Source organism: Lemur catta, chromosome 7 (assembly GCF_020740605.2).
Source record: "Lemur catta isolate mLemCat1 chromosome 7, mLemCat1.pri, whole genome shotgun sequence".
NCBI classification, from domain to species: domain Eukaryota; kingdom Metazoa; phylum Chordata; class Mammalia; order Primates; family Lemuridae; genus Lemur; species Lemur catta.
In genome coordinates, this window is record NC_059134.1 from 45,664,670 (window position 1) to 45,683,080 (window position 18,411).

At 39.3% G+C, this 18,411-nt stretch overlaps 1 protein-coding gene and 1 long non-coding RNA gene across 9 annotated transcripts in view; one reads left to right on the forward strand and one right to left on the reverse strand.

Annotated features, from left to right (window-relative positions):
- The window catches only part of LOC123642240, a 192,582-nt gene extending 178,540 nt beyond the window's left edge, over nt 1-14,042 (reverse strand). Inside the window, exon 1 of the long non-coding RNA XR_006736408.1 lies at nt 13,786-14,042. This is a non-coding gene — a long non-coding RNA (uncharacterized LOC123642240). The remainder of the gene's footprint in view (nt 1-13,785) is intronic.
- Nucleotides 1-18,061, forward strand: part of GRM5 (glutamate metabotropic receptor 5) — a 472,602-nt gene extending 454,541 nt beyond the window's left edge. For 2 of the 8 annotated variants that reach the window (XM_045557157.1, XM_045557159.1), the window contains one exon: nt 13,221-18,061. In XM_045557157.1, the coding sequence (XP_045413113.1) occupies nt 13,221-14,133 (913 nt within the window). In that variant the 3' untranslated portion in view covers nt 14,134-18,061. The remainder of the gene's footprint in view (nt 1-13,220) is intronic. The other 6 variants (XM_045557158.1, XM_045557161.1, XM_045557162.1 and 3 more) reach the window with 6 other exon arrangements.
- Nucleotides 18,062-18,411: the final 350 nt, after the last annotated feature.

Genomic DNA, 18,411 nt, shown 5'->3' on the forward strand with positions numbered 1-18,411 from the left:
AGCAAGAAGATAATCCTGTTGAATCCTGTTGAAATTTCAACCGCAAACATTGCATTTGCTTCCTCAGTGGTGGGTTCCTTCCTGCTTTCAAAATAATGACTAATTTTTTCTAAGGACCACCACACTGCACAACTGCTAGGGGGCCATTCACGTTGTGGTCTGTGAAAATGGTGCCTGGAACTGTGCAGCATACAGCCTGAACCATCACTGACAGCAGCCCTGGCCAAGAGCTTGGCCAACTTCGTCTGTGGCTCCCAGAGACAAGGCAATGAGAGTGTGTGTACATATGTGTGCACACTGGCGCATCTGATGGCCTGATGCCCACAATCCCTTTATACAGCTCTATGTGGATCTCATTGTGTCTGCAAGATGAGCCTCAGAGGATCATTTTGTGGGAATAAACCCAATAGCCTGCCACTGGGACTCTTGTTTTCCTTCCACTTAAATATAACAAAGTGGCATAATTCCTGTCCTTGAAAACTAGGCAAACAGCACCTGAGCAAGCTGGACAATATGGAAAAGATTGCATCATATGAGGGCTCAAGGGTTCTGTCCAGAGAGACTTCTGATTGGAGGTCTAGAACTCTGGAGTTCATAAATCTAACAAACTTGGTTGACTATCAAACATACTGAGACAAAATCTTGAACAATATAAATAGGAACCTGTCATGTAACAAGTTTTCTAGTTAATTCCAATTTATCCAGTCCCTAAACTGATATTTTGGAATAATCCATTCATCCAGGAGATGACATGGAGCTGGTTTTGGCAAGCATTAAGTCTCAATTATACTTATTATACAATTATACGATGTTCTTAGTAGTGTTTAGTCAATGCTTAGAACTTTCAGATCTGATTAACAAAGAAATTAGATTTGCTCAAGGCTGTTTTGATTGAGAACAAGGGGGGAAAGGGGCAGAGAGGGTGGAGAACAGAGAGTAAGGGGACCCCAGATCAAACAGACCAGACTTCCTTGGGTCAGGTCTAGATCTACAGAAGTAGCCATTCAATATATCTATGCCAGGAACTGTCCAAGTTTCTCTACAACAGCAAGATACCATTTATCTTTTGTTTTCTCACTTGTTTGGATATAGCCAACATAATGGCAAGACTACATTGATATGTTCTGGTGGGGCAGAGGGGAGTAGTGCATGCTATAGGAAAGACAATTCTGTTGGGGTAACCACCTCAGTCCCACAGAAAAGCAGGGTTAACTGGGAACAAATGATCTTCCCCTCCTAATTTCTCTTCCTTCTCATTCCTTTAGCACTAAATAAAAACTGAGAGAGAGAGAGAGAGAGAGAGAGAGAGAGAGAGAGAGAGAGAGAGAGAGAGAGAGAGAGAGAAGAGAGAGAGAGAGAGAAAATAATCCTTCAGTGCTCTAAGAAAGCTTTCCCTTAGTCCCTTAGGGAGGAAAAAAGGCCTGGAGACACACAAAAAGAGAGGCCAAATTTACAAAGCCTTTGTATCTTTCTTTCCAACTTCATATTTGTTCACATAAGTACACCCACTCACACACATACACATAATGACACTTATCTAGGATCAATGAATTTAAAATGAACATTAAGAGAAAGTTATCAGAGAGGAGACAACTGTGATGGAAACAGTTTCTAAGTAAGGGGTTGGAGTAGTTGATCACAATTTGCTTACTCTGGAATTGAATGAAAGGGTTGGAAAAAGAGTAACTAGATATATGAGACTTTTATAGGTACTTTTAGTATCAACTGATAAGGCCTTCTTTCTTAAAGCCCCCTACTCTTCCCTCATTGCTTCTCAGAGTCATAGTCAAGCATCACATTTACTCTGCAAATGTCTGGGCTGGTTTGTGGCCATTACTGAACCACGAATCCCAGGGAGAGCTAAGGGGAGCTCAAGCAACCACAGAAAATCAGGACGGTTGCTCTACATCCTATTTGCCTGTGTTTTCTATGATGAAACTGTAGAATGGGGAGGACTCCATGAATTCATATCTGGGGTGATTATCCCAGAGCCAAGTTGCCTGGTGGGGAGAGAAGGAGTTTTAAAATGCTTGTCATCCTAGCAGAGCAGAGCACTATTTTCTGATCTGTGGGGCCTTAGACAGATGCTCCCTCACTTCTTCCCTCCTCCCTCCACCCCCACATTGGGAAAGGAAAGAGAACATTATATTACTATGTACCCATAACTCACTAGCTTCCTGAAATATTATGTTGCTGTTTTCCCTTTATGTGAACAGGGTTATTTTTCCCCTTCTGTCTGAATATAGTATAACTTGTCATCTTTTCATATTTTCACAGTGGACAGTCTAAGTGTGTTTCAGAACAGAATCCTCCTGATTGCAGGAGAAGTGAAAGAGAGTCCTAAACAGGGAGGTGCTCTAAGAACCGGAAATTCTCTAAACCCTGTTATGGTGTGAGTTCATACCAAGATGGTCCACCCTTAGGAATGACTGAAACCTCAATCATGAATGTTATTATTTCCTGTCTCAGCAGGAACATGCCATTGGAGTACTTGGAGTCTGCGTTATGATGTGCTCGTGTTGTACCGGTGTAGGAGAGGCATAGACATTTTGAGCCTCCCTGTCTCTCTTTGAGAAAGGGCTCCATTAGTCAGATGAAACAGGTCCATAGTCCCCTGATCCTTGCTAGAAGACAGGAGAGTGCTATGGAGGTATTTTTTTCATGAGCATAACGAGAATTTTTATTGTTGCTATTTCATGGTATCAGTTATGTGAAGTGTTAACTTCCAATCAGTTGAATAACTGATTTTTATCTAGTATATGCAGCATCTATTCATAATTTTAGTGGGAATAAATGTTCCCCAAAATATAATGTCTGTGTTAGGACTATTTCGCCTTTCATTTGTTCAATTATTTCTTCCTTCATGTAAAGCTCATTTTTTAAGCACCTACTATGAGCCAAGCACTTAAAAGACTCTGGAGACAAATGAATAACCACGATATAACTAATACACTTGAAAATCTGCAGTCTATTGGGGAACCATCAGAAAAACAGATAACTACAATGCAATATGGAACCCCTCTACCACAGGGCAGTTTATGTCTCAGACTAACTCCCCATTTCCTGTCGTACACTATAGTTTCTACCAGTACAAACAGAATTAAGAATAACAGAAAATTACAAGTCTGAATTGAGTCTTCAGAAAGAGCTAAGATTACAATCATATAAAATAAAAGTCCACAGAAGAGAAAGATTTCTGCCTTTCCAGTACAGTGGAGGCCAGCTAGTTGCTTAGCAATAGCTTAGAACTTCTGCAAGAGTCTTCACTTCATTCTTCCCCAAAGTCATACCCAAATGAATATTCTAATTTATATTTAAAGATGTTCTAAAAAAAAGATAATAATAATTACCATCATTACTTTAATTACTATTAATCTGTATCAGACACTATACTAGTCCCTTCTCATGTTATGCATTAAGTTCTCCCAAGAACATATAAGGAAGGTATTTTTCCTTTCCATGGTACAAATGAGTAAAATGAGGCTCATGAATATTAAATAACTTACTTATAGAGCAATTTTTGTGAAAAATCTGATATCAAAAAGACCTCAAAATCTGGTTCAGGAATTAGCCAGTGTGTGACCTGTAAGTGCCATTTTAACTATTTTATCTTCATTTTCTGTAAAATGAGGACTATAATATAGCACTCTTCTTACTGTGATGCTGTGAAAATTAAATAAGATTATGCAAATCTAGCTCTTAGCATACTGCATGACACACAGCAGGCAGTCAATACATTTCAGTGAGTACTATTATTACCCAAAGCTACTCAGCTTAGAAAGTTCTTTTTTGTCTTGTCTTTCTCTACCCTGCCACCATGGTTGTTTTTTCAAAAACCAATTCTAAAAAAGTGAACAATATGAAAACCAATAGTAACAACAAAAAAAAAGTTCAATGACATAAACTGCTTTATGATTCATATTCTCACATGGTTAACAACATTTACTGGGTAGCTAGATACACCAGACACTGTTTTAAATGCTTCATCTGTATGATCTCTTATTTAATCTTTGAAAAAAGTACATGGTAAAGCCCAGATAGGAGCCCAGCTCAGTCTGATTCCAAAATTCACAATCTAATCACTATGTTATCTGCTACCCAGGATAAAACCCCAACTCATGCACTCAGAATATAAGGCCTTTCACAAACTAATCCTAACCTAACACTTTGACCCTTATTCTTTGTATTTCAGCACGTATGTTTTCTTCCCCAGACATCCCAAATATCTTACAGTTCTCCAAACACACAGACTTTTTTTCACAACAGCACATCTTAACAGATGCTGCGTACCTGCCTGGACTGCCCTTCGTTTCTACTTCCACCTCCTCAAACCCCCAGTCCTGTTCTACCTGGCGAATACCTACTCAGGTTTCAAAACCTGACTCCAATGTCAATTCTTCCTTGAAGACTTTCTAGAAATCATATAGTCTACCTTAACTCTGCTCAACTTAAATTCCAAAGTATATTGTCTTTACATCTGATATTGTATATTATCTGGTTACCTGTGTCTTCACACTAAACTTGGCGTTTTTGAGGCAAAAAAGAAAAACAAAAAAAATGTAGTGTTCACTTTTACATCCTTAGTACCCAGTGGTGCTCTGGGTCTATTCATTCAATCAACCAATCAATAAAAGTGCACATAGAACCTTTCTGTATGTGGCTAGTAATGTTTTAGGGCACATCGGGTGTTAGGGGGAGTATAAAATAATCGCTACCTCAAAAGGAACTAATGATCTTAGTAAAGAAATAAAATTCCTCTGATAGAACAAGCAAAAGCAATAGGATACATGAAGGTGTAAAATCTGTGATCCAGATCATAAGGCCTAAATTTGGATAGTGAGGAGGTTAGCAGGGATGCAGGTATAGCTGACAATAATGTAGTCAGCACATACGCACATATGCCCTTCTTGGAGATTCTCAGTGACTGTTTACATAATAAAGGATTGAGAAATTTCACAGATATCAGTTTAACTTATTTGACTCTGGAACCATGTATTCATGAACTATCTGTTGTCATTCTTACTTTCTATACCATCTGCTAATTATTATAATTTTATAGAAAATATATTGATCAAAAACATGAGTTCAAAATAATATATTCTGAGTAGCTTAAGATAATCCTTGAAATCTTATTATAATCAATTTCCCAGGAAAATCTTTTATAAGACCAGCAAAAACTTAAAGATAAGCTAATGTTTGGTGATGGGAATAGAAATTATTAGCTTTATTGAGTACAAATATAAACCAGATTCCTAATTCTCTTGGCTTATTTTTCCAAAAGAATTACTAATTACTGTGAGTATATTCTATTTATATATTATTAAATTAGGTAGTATTTTTTTTAGCCTGTACAAAACATAATATACAAGAGTAACAGGAATACTGGGATTTGATGACCCTCTTGTCTCAGTTTCTGCTCAATCTTCTTGTCTGACATCATTTTTATTGGAGAAAGGAGCTGGTCAAAGCCTTGTGTAAGGCTGCTGTCCTTGTGAAATACATATTTTATCAATATAGATATACACACACATATATGTATATACATACATATAGTTTTTGTAGATAATTCAGTAGTTATATACAAATATATATTTGCATATATTTTATTGAGACAATAGATTGGATAGCTTAGAATTTCCTATAAAAAGGAAGAAAAAAATCAAAATAGTTTCTGATGTAACAAATGCCAAGCCAAAAAGCCTGTAGTCCAAACTCATGTGCTCTAGAAGGGGAAGTGAATTTTGAGGGACACTTTCTACTTTTAGTCGCATCTCAGGATATAAATAAAATCTTGCAATAGCTTCCACCTAATCTTATTGGCATATTCCCATTAGATGGGTAATACTGAGATGCAGACAAATGTTACTCAGCAAAGCTGAGTGCTTTGAAAATTTAAATCAATCATTTCACCTAATTCCATGTTTCAAGAGTTATTTTGATGTGACTCTTGAACACAAGGATTTTTTAAATCTGTATTTATCACTTATGCTTCATAGTGGAAGTTCAAAGATACATGATATAAGCTTGCTACACCAGTTTTTTGCCATTACGCTTCACATGCCTTCAAAGCACACTATGCTGTCTATGAAGAGCCAAGAAGATTATGATGAGTAAAAGAGCGGTGTCCAGGGTAGATTTAAAAAGTTGTCTTCATAGAGCAAGGATACAGTGCTGAGCATCCCAAGCATTCCGAAGGGAACGCACTGGAACTGACTGATATTAGTGCCTTATATCTGTGGCATGTGCCCATTTCATCCAATGAGAAAAAAATAGAGAATTTAAGAAGGGACTTTTCCCTTCTTAAATCAAGAGCTTTCAATAGATAATAATCATATTGGTGGTAGATCTGAAACCAGGATTCAAGCCTCAAAGCTAACGTACCCTTCATAAATCAGATTTAAATACTTTAAGACCTTTTTGCCTGAAGAGAAATCATTTTTCCAGCAACCATCCTAAAAATCCTGGGGCATCTCTTATCCTATACTCCCTCTGGATTCATCAGCACTGTTGATACAGAATTTTGCAATTTATTATCAGGTTATTTTATAGACAAAAATTGGGACACTGCCATTTCCCTGGATGCTCTACAAGGATACATCTTGTTAGCCCCTTGGTTCTTATGTGCATCTTGGCACTTAGCACAGTGACAATATTGCATGGTTGGATTTAGGGTCTGATTTGGGGCACTGTTCTTCCCTTTATTTTCACTTGGGCAACTTAATTCCATAAGCCTCAGTTTTCACATCTACAGTACAAGTTAATAATACCTATGTATACCAAACATTCAAGATTTTATAATTCACTTCATTTCACTAACACTCACAGCCCACTTTCTCCGCACCAGGCACCATACTAAGCATGAACGATGCATGTTGTCTCTGCCTTTGGAGTGCTTCAAGTTTAGTGTGGAAACAGACTTGTAAGTAAGTAATTAAAAATGCCATTTAATAAGTGCTATGTCAGACAGGTGTTGTGAAGGTCAAATATGATAACATAGGGGAAAACATCTTGTGAGCTGAAAAGTTCTGTTCAAATAGGATCTAATATCATTCCAGGACTCCCTTCTTTGCTACCCATCCCAACCCCATGTTTTATTCAAGGTTTAAATCAAACTGAATTATTCCACAAAATCTTCCTGGCTGCACCAGCCAACACACACAAAACAGCTATGTCTTCTTTTGTTCTCTATTTACTAAATTGTATTGTGAGCTTTATAGTAATTGCAAGAAAAAAATCATTTCCTCTTTTGGAAAAAAAACACATAAATCCAAAATTCTTTCTAATCTTAGTTGGGGCACCTCACCTAAAACCTAGAACTTAAATGTCAGAATGAGAAGCAGTTTAGGTTTTTTTGTCTTTTAATTTCGTTTCTTTTATTTTTAGTTGACATATAATAATTGTACATACTTATGGGATACAGAGTACATTACAAGTATACAATATATAATGATGAAATCAGGGTGATTAGCATATCCATCACATCAAACATTTATCATTTATTTAAAATCCTCTCTTCTAGCTTTTTGAAAAGGTACAGGTAAGCATATCCACTCTACAGTATAGTTAACCATAGCTACTCTGCAGTGCTGTGGAGCATCAGAACTCATTCCTCCTCTTTGCTGTAATTTTGCATTCGTTAACCAATCTCTTTCCGTCCTTCTCTCCCCCCATATTTCCCAGCCTTTAATCCCCATAATTCCAGGAATAGTTTTGTTTTAAGGTTTGATTCCAGGTAACTGAATTATGGATCCAAAGAAATAGCTTAATTTAAGAAAGAAAGGTCTGGGATGACTCGACAAAAATGCCGATGCTTGCACACCTGTGTCATATCCTACTTTGTTAAGACATTTTCTCTTTATGAGGACTCTTGGGAAGTAGCAGCTGTACTGGTACCCTTAGGCACTTTAATAACCCACCCTGCATGGACCTGTAGCTTCTTTAAAAGGCCTCCTGTTGCTGTTAAACCAAAGACTAACTAAATTAGGGCTGAGTGGTTCTCCTTCCACAAGGATTTTATTAGGGATTAAATGCCTGAGAAGAGATAGTCTCTGGGAGAATTACCATTAGAAGCTTGTAGCCGCTGCTACTTAAGAGAAAGGTGAAAATCCACCTCACAGGACTGTGGGAAGAGTTTCATGGGATTAGGCATGTGGAATTAGTTTCTTTGCTATATATGCAATACACATATTAATTGGGTTTTGTTTATCCATGTTATTTTAACATCCTCAAGCTTTAAGGCCTCATTAAGCCCCACTTTATTTGCAAATACTTCCTTGAAACTTCTTTCCCCAGTGAGCAATTTTTTCTCTGAATTCCTCTAATACTGACAAGAAAAATCCAATGGTCAGAGTCTTTGTTTCCCAGTAGTTTTCGTGTTAGTATAGTACATTCCTTTCCATCCTCATTTGTGTCATACTCATTAATATCTTAACACTGTATCCCTGTACTGGTATATTAAAACAACGTCTTAAATCTACACTGGACACTATTTTGCTTATGTCAACTTTCTTCAGTCTTCAATGCCCGAAGGGCTAATTAACTTAATGAATATCAATTAGACCTTAATATTTTCCTGCAGTAGGACCAGGACTGGGGCCAGACTAGAAATAAAGTCAATGGATGAAGCTGGGGTGAGAGTTTGAAGAAGATTATGGCACTGTGCCTGCATTCAAATTGTTTCTGTTGAACTAGAAAAGGAAGATCAAACACATAAAATATTAAATAACAACACAGAATATAGCTGAAGAATAACACAGAAAAGAAGCTATAAGTATTTCTTTATTGGTTTATTCATTCATTTACTGATCAAGCATGTAGATGACATATATATCTAATAACGAGCCCACCTCTGTGGTCTGATATATTAGACCGTCTCTCTGTTCTAGACACTGATTAAAAAAGCCCAAGGATAATTATTAATAAATTATTAAGATAGCAAAAGAGGCCGGGCGTGGTGGCTCACGCCTGTAATCCTAGCACTCTGGGAGGCCGAGGTGGGTGGATCGCTCGAGGTCAGGAGTTTGAGACCAGCCTGAGCGAGACCGAGACCCTGTCTCTACTAAAAATAGAAAGAAATTAGCTGGCCAACTAAAATATATATAGAAAAAATTAGTCGGGCATGGTGGCGCATGCCTGTAGTCCCAGCTACTCGGGAGGCTGAGGCAGTAGGATCGCTTAAGCCCAGGAGTTTGAGGTTGCTGTGAGCTAGGCTGACGCCATGGCACTCACTCTAGCCAGGGCAACAAAGTGACACTCTGTCTCAAAAAAAAAAAAAAAAAAAGACAGCAAAAGAAAGCAAAAGAAAGAAGATATTTAAAGGTCAGCAGTGGCCAGGAAAAATTTTTATAGCAGACACAAAAGTCCACACTGTATCTTCTTTCTGATGCATTAGCAGCTACTCCATCCCCACACAGTCAAACTGGACTACTAGTTATCTCCTGAACATTCCTTGTGGATTTCTGAACTTCTGTTACTACTATTCAATGCACTCTATCTCCTGTAGGCAAGCAGCTTTCCCTGACCACTCTGGTTGGGAAGGTTTCTTCCTCTTGTGAAGCTGTGAATCCCTTGTGATTTGATCCTGTAAAAGCCCAATGAACTTGACTAGTTGTTTCCATGCTCCACTACCATGCCTCACTTTCCTTGCCCTTAGCAACACTTTCCCCTACCCATCTGTTTCCTCATTTCAAGGACCTAGGGAAAGGAAAAACAACCCCTTTCTATTGAAATACTGTGAATAATTCATGTTGTTAGCCTTCTTCTGTGTGTATCTTCTCTCTTGAATTCAATTTTGCCCTTTTGAAGGACATCTCGTATATCAATAACTCTCAGCCACTATATAAAAAAGCATTGATGAATCAAAATCATTTGTTAGGAATATTAGTTGAAATACCAAAGTGTTCAAAATAGTGCAGATGTAAGATTATCCCTGTAATTATACCATTCTCATTTACTGGTATTCCAAAATAAGTCAGAGAGAAATATGAGAATTAGACTGTCAGGGTAGAAACTAAATGTGTTATCCATAGGACAACTTTTTGTGGCATCCATCACAGCATAAAAAAGAAAGGCTGAGAACTGCCATGTAATATTAATTTATACAGTTGTAGGCTTCAAATGCCTTCATCATTAAGGCATCCAATCATTATTCCTGACAAATATTGGTGCTTAATCAATTTGTGCTATTTGAGTTAATGACCAATAAGAGAAGTAGGATGCTTTCTTGAGACTGTAAAGTATATAATTAAGAAGTCCAGAAACATAAGGTGAGTGAGAGAGAATATAAATCAAATGACTAACTTATCTACTAAAATACATATCATCTCCAGATACCATCCAAGGTTTTTCTTCCATGGAATAAAGACAGCTGACTTCAAACAGAAGATATGAAATTGGAAATGGAAATCACGAGATGATATTAGTCCCATTTTGCCATCTGCTAACAGTAGAACCTTGGGCAAATCACCTAATCTCACTGGGCCTAGGTTTTTTCATCTTTGAAAAGGGGGATAAAAACGCTGATCCTACCTACCTCTGACAATCAGTGTTCCTAAAGGTTTCTTATATTTTACAAACAAATAGACTAATGTGAGTTGTGAGGCTTTTTTTCTTGAGTTCTCATTTATTTCGAGGAAAGCAATCTTTCATGTTACAAAGAATGAAATGAAGTACAAAGATTTGGACTCCATTTCTCTGGTGTCACGTGTGACTGCTTCCATTGTTATTTGATGAGCCGGTGCTCTCTCTCCTTTGTGGCCACGGGAACTGTGAGCAAAGGCATGGCCAGGAAAGAAGATGTCACTGTTTTGTGCAGAACTGGTTGGTTAAGGTGGTTTCCTTCTCAGACAGTCACCCAAAGGTTTGGCAATATGCTTTCATGTTTTGGAGCAAGGCTACATGTGATTCTAAAGACTGTCACTGTTGACATCCAGAGTTATGTTCCATATTAGACTAAAGGAATTCAAGAGAGAATGACTTTTAACAGCAGATGTCTGCAAAACCTCTCTGTGCTGGGAGCAAGAGCATCCCTGGGTAAAGCTTGGTGGAATAAATCCAGTTATTCTTCTGATTTCTAGACCATGCTTTGTATTAAAAGAGGCCCCAGTGACCTGAAAGACTAATCGCTCTTCTCAAAATGCCTGGTTTTTATCCTGCTGGTGGGAGAGAAATGGAGTAGTTGGCACCCGTCCACCCAATCAAATCCCATAAGTAATCTGGCCCATTTTTTTTCTATGCCATGTTCCAGAAGTTAGAGAACACCTGGGGAAAAAAGAAATGTGATGCATTGAAAACTTTAAAGGTAGCTGGCCAAGCTAAAGCAAAATGGAAAAACAAACCCTGAAACTCTACTAGAAAGGAAAATCAACCGTTTGGTAGTGTCCTTTTCTGCTAATATGGATGCACAACAACCTCCAAACCTGGAAATGATTCATTCATTCTTTCCAGGAAGAAGGGTGGGGATGGGAGTGAAGGATAACTCATATTACAGAATTCAGAAGGACACCAGCTTGCAATATATTGGGTAGATTAAATGCAATGAGATTTCACGGGCAGGAAGCAGAGAAAGGACAATCACAAAGTAGAAAGGAACAGATGAAGAAACGGGAAGTAGTGTGGGAAAGAGGCAAAAAGCATGTTATTCAAGGGTCTGCAGAAACAGTGGTCTGTCATTAAGGGAACAGGTATATCAAGCAGAGTGGATCTGACAAGTGCAGTTGGGCAGCCTCCAGGCACGTGAGCTCCAAACAGCGTTCAGGTCCCTGCTCGGCAAAGGCAGGCCACTCCTCCAGCAAGGAGGCCAAGGGCACAATGGAAACCACCCCAAAAAGGACAGCTTTCTGTCAGAGTTTCTCAGGTTGTGAAACAATCTGAGAGACAAAGTGCTTCAGAACCACTGTGTGTGCAATGGGACAGAGTACTTATAAAAAGCATACATACTTGGAATCCAGACAATTGCAGTCTCCTGAGGTCACACCTCAGGATATTTTTGACAAATGACTTAAGTGAGTCTTATACACAATTAAGTTTAATGGCCACTAGCTAGGATGATAAAACTGGGTTCTGCACCTTCTTTTGTTCTCAGAGTGACCAAGGCTATCTCTTGGTCACAGCCCCTAGAATAGAGCTGTCTGAACTGAACATAACAGACCCCCTCGTTACAGAAACCTTAGATATTTTTGGATGGAGAATCACACCAGGATCTCTCCATATCACATCCCTGAAGGTCAAGCCACGTCCTCTGACTAGGGTCTGTGGTTTCAGAGGCTATCACTTCAGTTTGTAGTGGTAAGGAGGGTGCGGTCAGACTGTGAGTCTGAGGCACCAATTCCATCTTCATCAGAGCAGCTTTCAGACCCTGGGTGGAACCAAGAAGAGGAAAGAGGGACAAAGGCCTTTAAAAAATCATGTCAGTCCCACAACATTCAAGACCCTAACTGGAGATCACTATGCTAGGTGCCAAAGGCAATATACTATATATTCTTCTCTCATGGGATTGTTACTCAAGTATCAGGACTCAAATTTGCGAGGTGAATTTCTGTGAAGTAAAAAAGTTCTAATGAATTAGAAATTTGTGTATGTGTTCATTAAATTTGTATTTTCCAGCAGATAAGGCAGTCTAAGTAAAATCATGTTCAAAATCAGGAATTCAGACAGACATCTCTAGTTATATAACCAACCTGCAGAATAAAAGCTGAACTGGAGCCACTGTCTACTTCCTGGTAACCCCTGACTCTGTCTTCCCTCCCCTCTGATCACCGTTGGTGAGTTTAGGTCCTATTTGTAACATTTCCGTTCAGAGGCCTCTAACTCTAGGAAGCCCTTGCCCTGTGCCAGGCAGGCACTTCTGCACACAGTCACAGCACTGCGCGCCCGTGCACCTGTGTTTGCAGCATAAGCAGCTGTTGCAATCACGAGGGGGCTCAGAACGCCTGCAGAATCCTGATAAATACTCCTTCATCCTTACTAATATCCCCTTTGACACATTTTCGTGGTCATGATAAACTGAAGGCCAGATACAAGTAAGCGACTTTTAATTCAAAACAAAACAACCAACAAAAGCCAATTCCAAGATCTCTTTCCATGATGTCCTTTTGAAGCGTTACTTCCTGAAAGAAAAGTCCTTGCCACTCTGGGTCCCATAAACACCCACCATTGGGGAAGCCGTGTCGGACCCCCCGGGAAACTCGCTCAGTCACCTCTCCTCTCCCTTCTCTCCTCAGCTCCAACGGAAAGTCCGTCACGTGGGCCCAGAACGAGAAGAGCAGCCGGGGGCAGCACCTGTGGCAGCGGCTCTCCGTCCACATCAACAAGAAGGAGAACCCCAACCAAACGGCCGTCATCAAGCCCTTCCCCAAGAGCACCGAGAGCCGAGGCCTGGGCGCCGGCGCGGGGGCCGCGAGCGGCGCGGGCAGTGCGGGTGGCGCGACCGGGGCGAGCTGCACGGGCGCAGGCCCCGGCGGGCCCGAGCCCCCCGACGCCGGGCCCAAGGCGTTGTACGAGGTGGCCGAGGCCGAGGAGCCCTTCCCGGCGCCCGCGCGGCCGCGCTCGCCGTCGCCCATCAGCACGCTGAGCCGCCGCGCGGGCTCGGCCAGCCGCACCGAAGACGACGCGCCGTCGCTGCGCTCGGAGCCCGCGGCGCGCAGCAGCTCCTCGCAGGGCTCGCTCATGGAGCAGATCAGCAGCGTGGTGACCCGCTTCACGGCCAACATCAGCGAGCTCAACTCCATGATGCTGTCCACCGCGGCTCCCGGCCCGGGCGTGGGCGCCCCGCTCTGCTCTTCCTACCTGATCCCCAAAGAGATTCAGCTGCCGACGACCATGACGACGTTCGCCGAAATCCAGCCCCTGCCGGCCATCGAGGTCTCGGGCGGCGCGCAGCCGGTGGCGGGGGTCCCGCCGGCCGGGGGCGCTGCAGGGGAGGCCCCCGCGGCCGGGCCTGAGGCTGCGGCCGGCAAGCAAGACCTGGAGGAGTTGGTGGCTCTCACCCCGCCGTCCCCCTTCAGAGACTCGGTGGACTCGGGGAGTACAACCCCCAACTCGCCAGTGTCCGAGTCGGCCCTCTGTATCCCATCGTCTCCCAAATATGACACTCTTATCATAAGAGATTACACTCAGAGCTCCTCGTCGTTGTGAATGTCACTGGAAACCACGCTGGGCCCAGCGTGCTGAGCCGAGACCTCCGGTGTTCACACAGTGACAAGCATAGTCACCTGCTTAACAACCAAGGTGGAAGTTGCCAAGTACACCCCGTCATGGAAACGTGAGATTAATAGTGCTATTTCACAACAACCGACGAAGACACCAACTACAAATCTTTTGGCAGATTTTCTTCTAGTGGCCTTAGAAAACATGGGCTTTTAAGAAACACTGCTTTTATTTTTGAGGGCTGACAAGGAGTCTGTTAAAACACTTACATACCAAGTGCTTTGCTCCAGGGAAGCAGTGAGTGTGAAACAGCATAATGGAGGGTGAAAAGCGTAGTTAATAAGCAACTGTAAAAAGTTTTATTTGTTTACTTTAATTCTTTTCCCAGAAGAGTCTTTGATTCACCAAACATGAATGTACATTTTCTAGCAAACTCAAAATCTGGGACCAAAACGTCAACCTTTCTCTTCCTTTTTTCTTTCTTTCTTTTTTTTTTTTTTCTTTCCTTTAAAGACCTTGAAAACCAGTGACTTGGGCTCAGTATTTACAGAGGCATTGTTGTGAATGCATCCCGTGCATAACACACAACTGGATAGTGAGTGCTGCGCTAATGTACTTAGGGCTTCTACCAGAGACTTTCCTCTCCAATTTGGTTGTGAAATACTCTTCCAAAAGCCTGCATCTCGGATTCCACCTAGTTATTTCAGATTCACCTCCATTAACCAAGAAAACCAGTGGAAGATTTCTTGACTATTTCACCATGTTGCCAATCAATACTGGAGTAGCAAAAAATTTTCTGGAATACTGTTTTGTAATTCCCTCACTGGGGTGCATTGTGTAGCTGGAAATTCTCTTTATAATAATAATTCTTGAGCTCCAGCCTGGCTATCTCATTCATGAAACACAACCACTCCTCCTTAAGAATGCTATTCCGTTAGCATTGCCAGCTAAAATATTAAAATATGCATTTGGGCATCTTCATTCTTTCCTTTTGAGAATCTGATACACAAAGAGCTCCTCTGTTCTTTTGAGTCCCATCACTGGAAGAGTGGTCCATAGACCCAATGAAGGCATTGTCACAATTGGAGGGACTGCTGAAAGAATTAACACTATCTTAATACACTGGAAATTTTAAACTGTGTCAAGTCAGCTTAGCAGAGATTTAGCTATGCCAATGAGCAGTGATTTTAACTATCCTTGGCTGCTTAAACAGGGCAGCTATGAACTATGACAAATGTAGATTTTTCAAAGCAATACAGAATACTAAAACAGAGGAACCTTAATGAATATCAACCACACAATCTTTCTTAGCCATTCCAAAAAGAGGCAAAGCAATTATTAATATTTTATTTTTTAAATAATTATTAATATGATTTTGTGCACTTCATATTGTCACTTTTTAAAAACTGCAGAAAAGATATTTAGAATTATAATAGAAACACATGTGCTTTGATAGGCTCATATAGGTAGAATTCACAGTTCAAGACCTGAGTCCACTGTCATCTTTCTTCCTCCCATTGCAGCTATCCTCAGGTACCAAATGTTTTTGATTTTTAAATAAGGATAGTAATAAAAAGAGGAAGTGTCCTATAAATTTAAAGTTCAGTTGACCCAGCCTTATACTAAAGATAGCCTTATGAAAAAGATTTGCTGTAAGGCAGAAGTATATTTTTGGCAGAGAGAAAAATAAAACTTTTTTCCTTTAAGCTCAATATCCTTATTTTGGTAAGTATTTTTTATTTCACATCGACTTTTTAAAAAAAGTTGAGAAATGGAGTCAATCCGTTGACATAATTTATCATTCTCCACCTTTAAAAGTTATAATAAATATACTGCTTGTTGACTTTCCTATTCTGATATCTGCTCTTATTTGAAATATCAAGTCAAATCTTCCAATATAAAACATTAAAAGCACACATTAATTTACTAAAATACCAATTTAAAAGAAATCAAACCTCCCATGCCAAATTTGAAAGTAACATCATGAGAGTATCCAGATAACAAATATTACAATGAGACTTTTGAAACAGAAGTGAAATCTAGCTAAGTTTCATGGTATCATTAAAAGCAAATGTCTGCCTCTACCTGAAAAACAAATGTAAGTATTTTGAAGTATTAATACCCCCTGGACCCTCATCAAAAGGGTGGCATTCACTGAGGGATTACAGTCATTTCTTAGGTATTGAAACCTTTCTAAATATGCTCTATTCTCTACATTTTGAAATTTTTTTCATAAAATCCTTAGATTGATTTTCATTTTATTCTCAAATACAGTCAGTTTCAATCTATTGACCAACAGAAGAACATTTTTTAAACTTTCTCCATGATCAAATTCATTTTCTAATTTTTTAGCAACATATCTCTTTAAAAAGTATACTACCTTATGAGAAACTTCATTAGAAATTAAAATTTAATGCAAGTAACTTGTCATCTGATAATTCCACGTGATATCATAATCAACTGTGATAATAAATATAACTTATCCAATTAGAGGAGAACAAGATATATTTTTCTCTGTATTTCTATAACTTTTGTCACTTCATTGAATACATTGTATATTGGACATAAGATTATCAGTAATGCATTCTTGAGATCTTTTATTTTGGAATGATGCTAACTGTCTCTTTGCCAATTCTAATACCAGGTTCCAAGTAATAACTCTACAATACAAAGAGAACTGAATACTCATTCTAGGGCTAGGATATGAACTTCACAATCCATTTGGGTACCTATTCTCATTGAATTTCCTTGTTCCTGGTGCCCAGTGATAATCAGTCGGGACCAGCATGACTAAAAGGAAGGGGAAATGCTAAGGTTCAGCAAAGTGACCCTGCAGGAGAGATTGGTCCCAGGATGCAAGGAAGACGACCTGGCTTGATGAAGTTATACTGACTATTCTAAGCAGTCCTCTCATCCTTTTATTTTGGGAGAGGAGGGGGGCAGCTTAAGAAGAACATAGAAGAACCGTCTTTCTGAGCTAAGGGTGGGGAACGGAAAGGGAATATGAAAAGAAAAATCATAAGAGAGTTGACTTAAGCAAGGAAAAAAAGCAAATCCCCAAATGTGCTATCCTTGAAAATAACAGTCTTTCCCAAACTACTGCTGCTACCAGCAAGTGATCAGGAAGACTAGGAGCTATTTCTGACTGTAAATGAATTGTATAATGGTTCTGCTGCAGTTCTGTGACTTCCAAACCAGGAATTAAACACTGTTTTTAAGGGAAAAAAAAAAAAAAACATTTCCTATGCTAGTCTCTCAGCAAAATGTACATGTTTTGGAGACTTCAAAGGTATTATCTGAGTTCACATTTAGCAACAGCTTATTAATAACCCTCAAGCTGTCAGAATCTCTATAGTTACCATTTACAATTTTATACTGTGAAAAAATACAGATCAGTGAAAGCATAAAGATAAATCAGAATTCACTTCGAAGAGGGTCTGAGGCCTGGGAGATTCTCTACTGTCTATTGAAGAATGAGGCATGTATAAAATAGTTGGCTGAATTTCACTGATCTTCCCAATGTGAACAAATATACTATGTATATTGTGTGTATTTCTAGAAATCAATGGCAGCTGCTGGTGGTGTTGTAATTAGAAATCTATATAGAATATAGATGTTTTAGAAAGATGGTGCCAATCCTAAAAGATTTGTGTGGGCTACAAGTGCTTGTACTTACTTTTTTCCGCACTTATAACTGATTTGGTTTTAAAATTGTGTGCGTGTATTTGTTCTTTTTCTGTTGTTGCAGCTTGTACTATTAAAATAATAGAGAATGTTAAATTATTTTGATGTGAATTGCAAATGATTTTTTTCATAAAGTTTAACATTTTTATCAGCATTGTTTTGCTTTGTACTTGTATAAATGTGTTTTATTTTAGCATTTTAAAATACACTTGCCTGTTCTCAGTTGTCTAAATCATGTTATAGTTGGTGTTTGTGAAGTCAGTTACTTTTTGAAAAACATTAAAAAAAACTATTATATGACTTTAAGATTATTCCCCTCAAATCTTTAGAACATTGTCTCAATAGTGTTTTCTAAGATGGAAGAGCCATGCTACTAATTAACCTTAAATTCTGAATGATCTACACTTTGCAATTATGGGGTTTACAAAGTAAGCAGTAGACAATAGATAAAAATGAAAATATAAACCAACCAAAAACCAACCAGAGATGCTGTCCCCAAAGACATCTACAAACACCGTTTAAGACATAAATAAATACTTTTTCCAGAAAAGGAATATAAGAAATATACAGTGTTTTGCATCT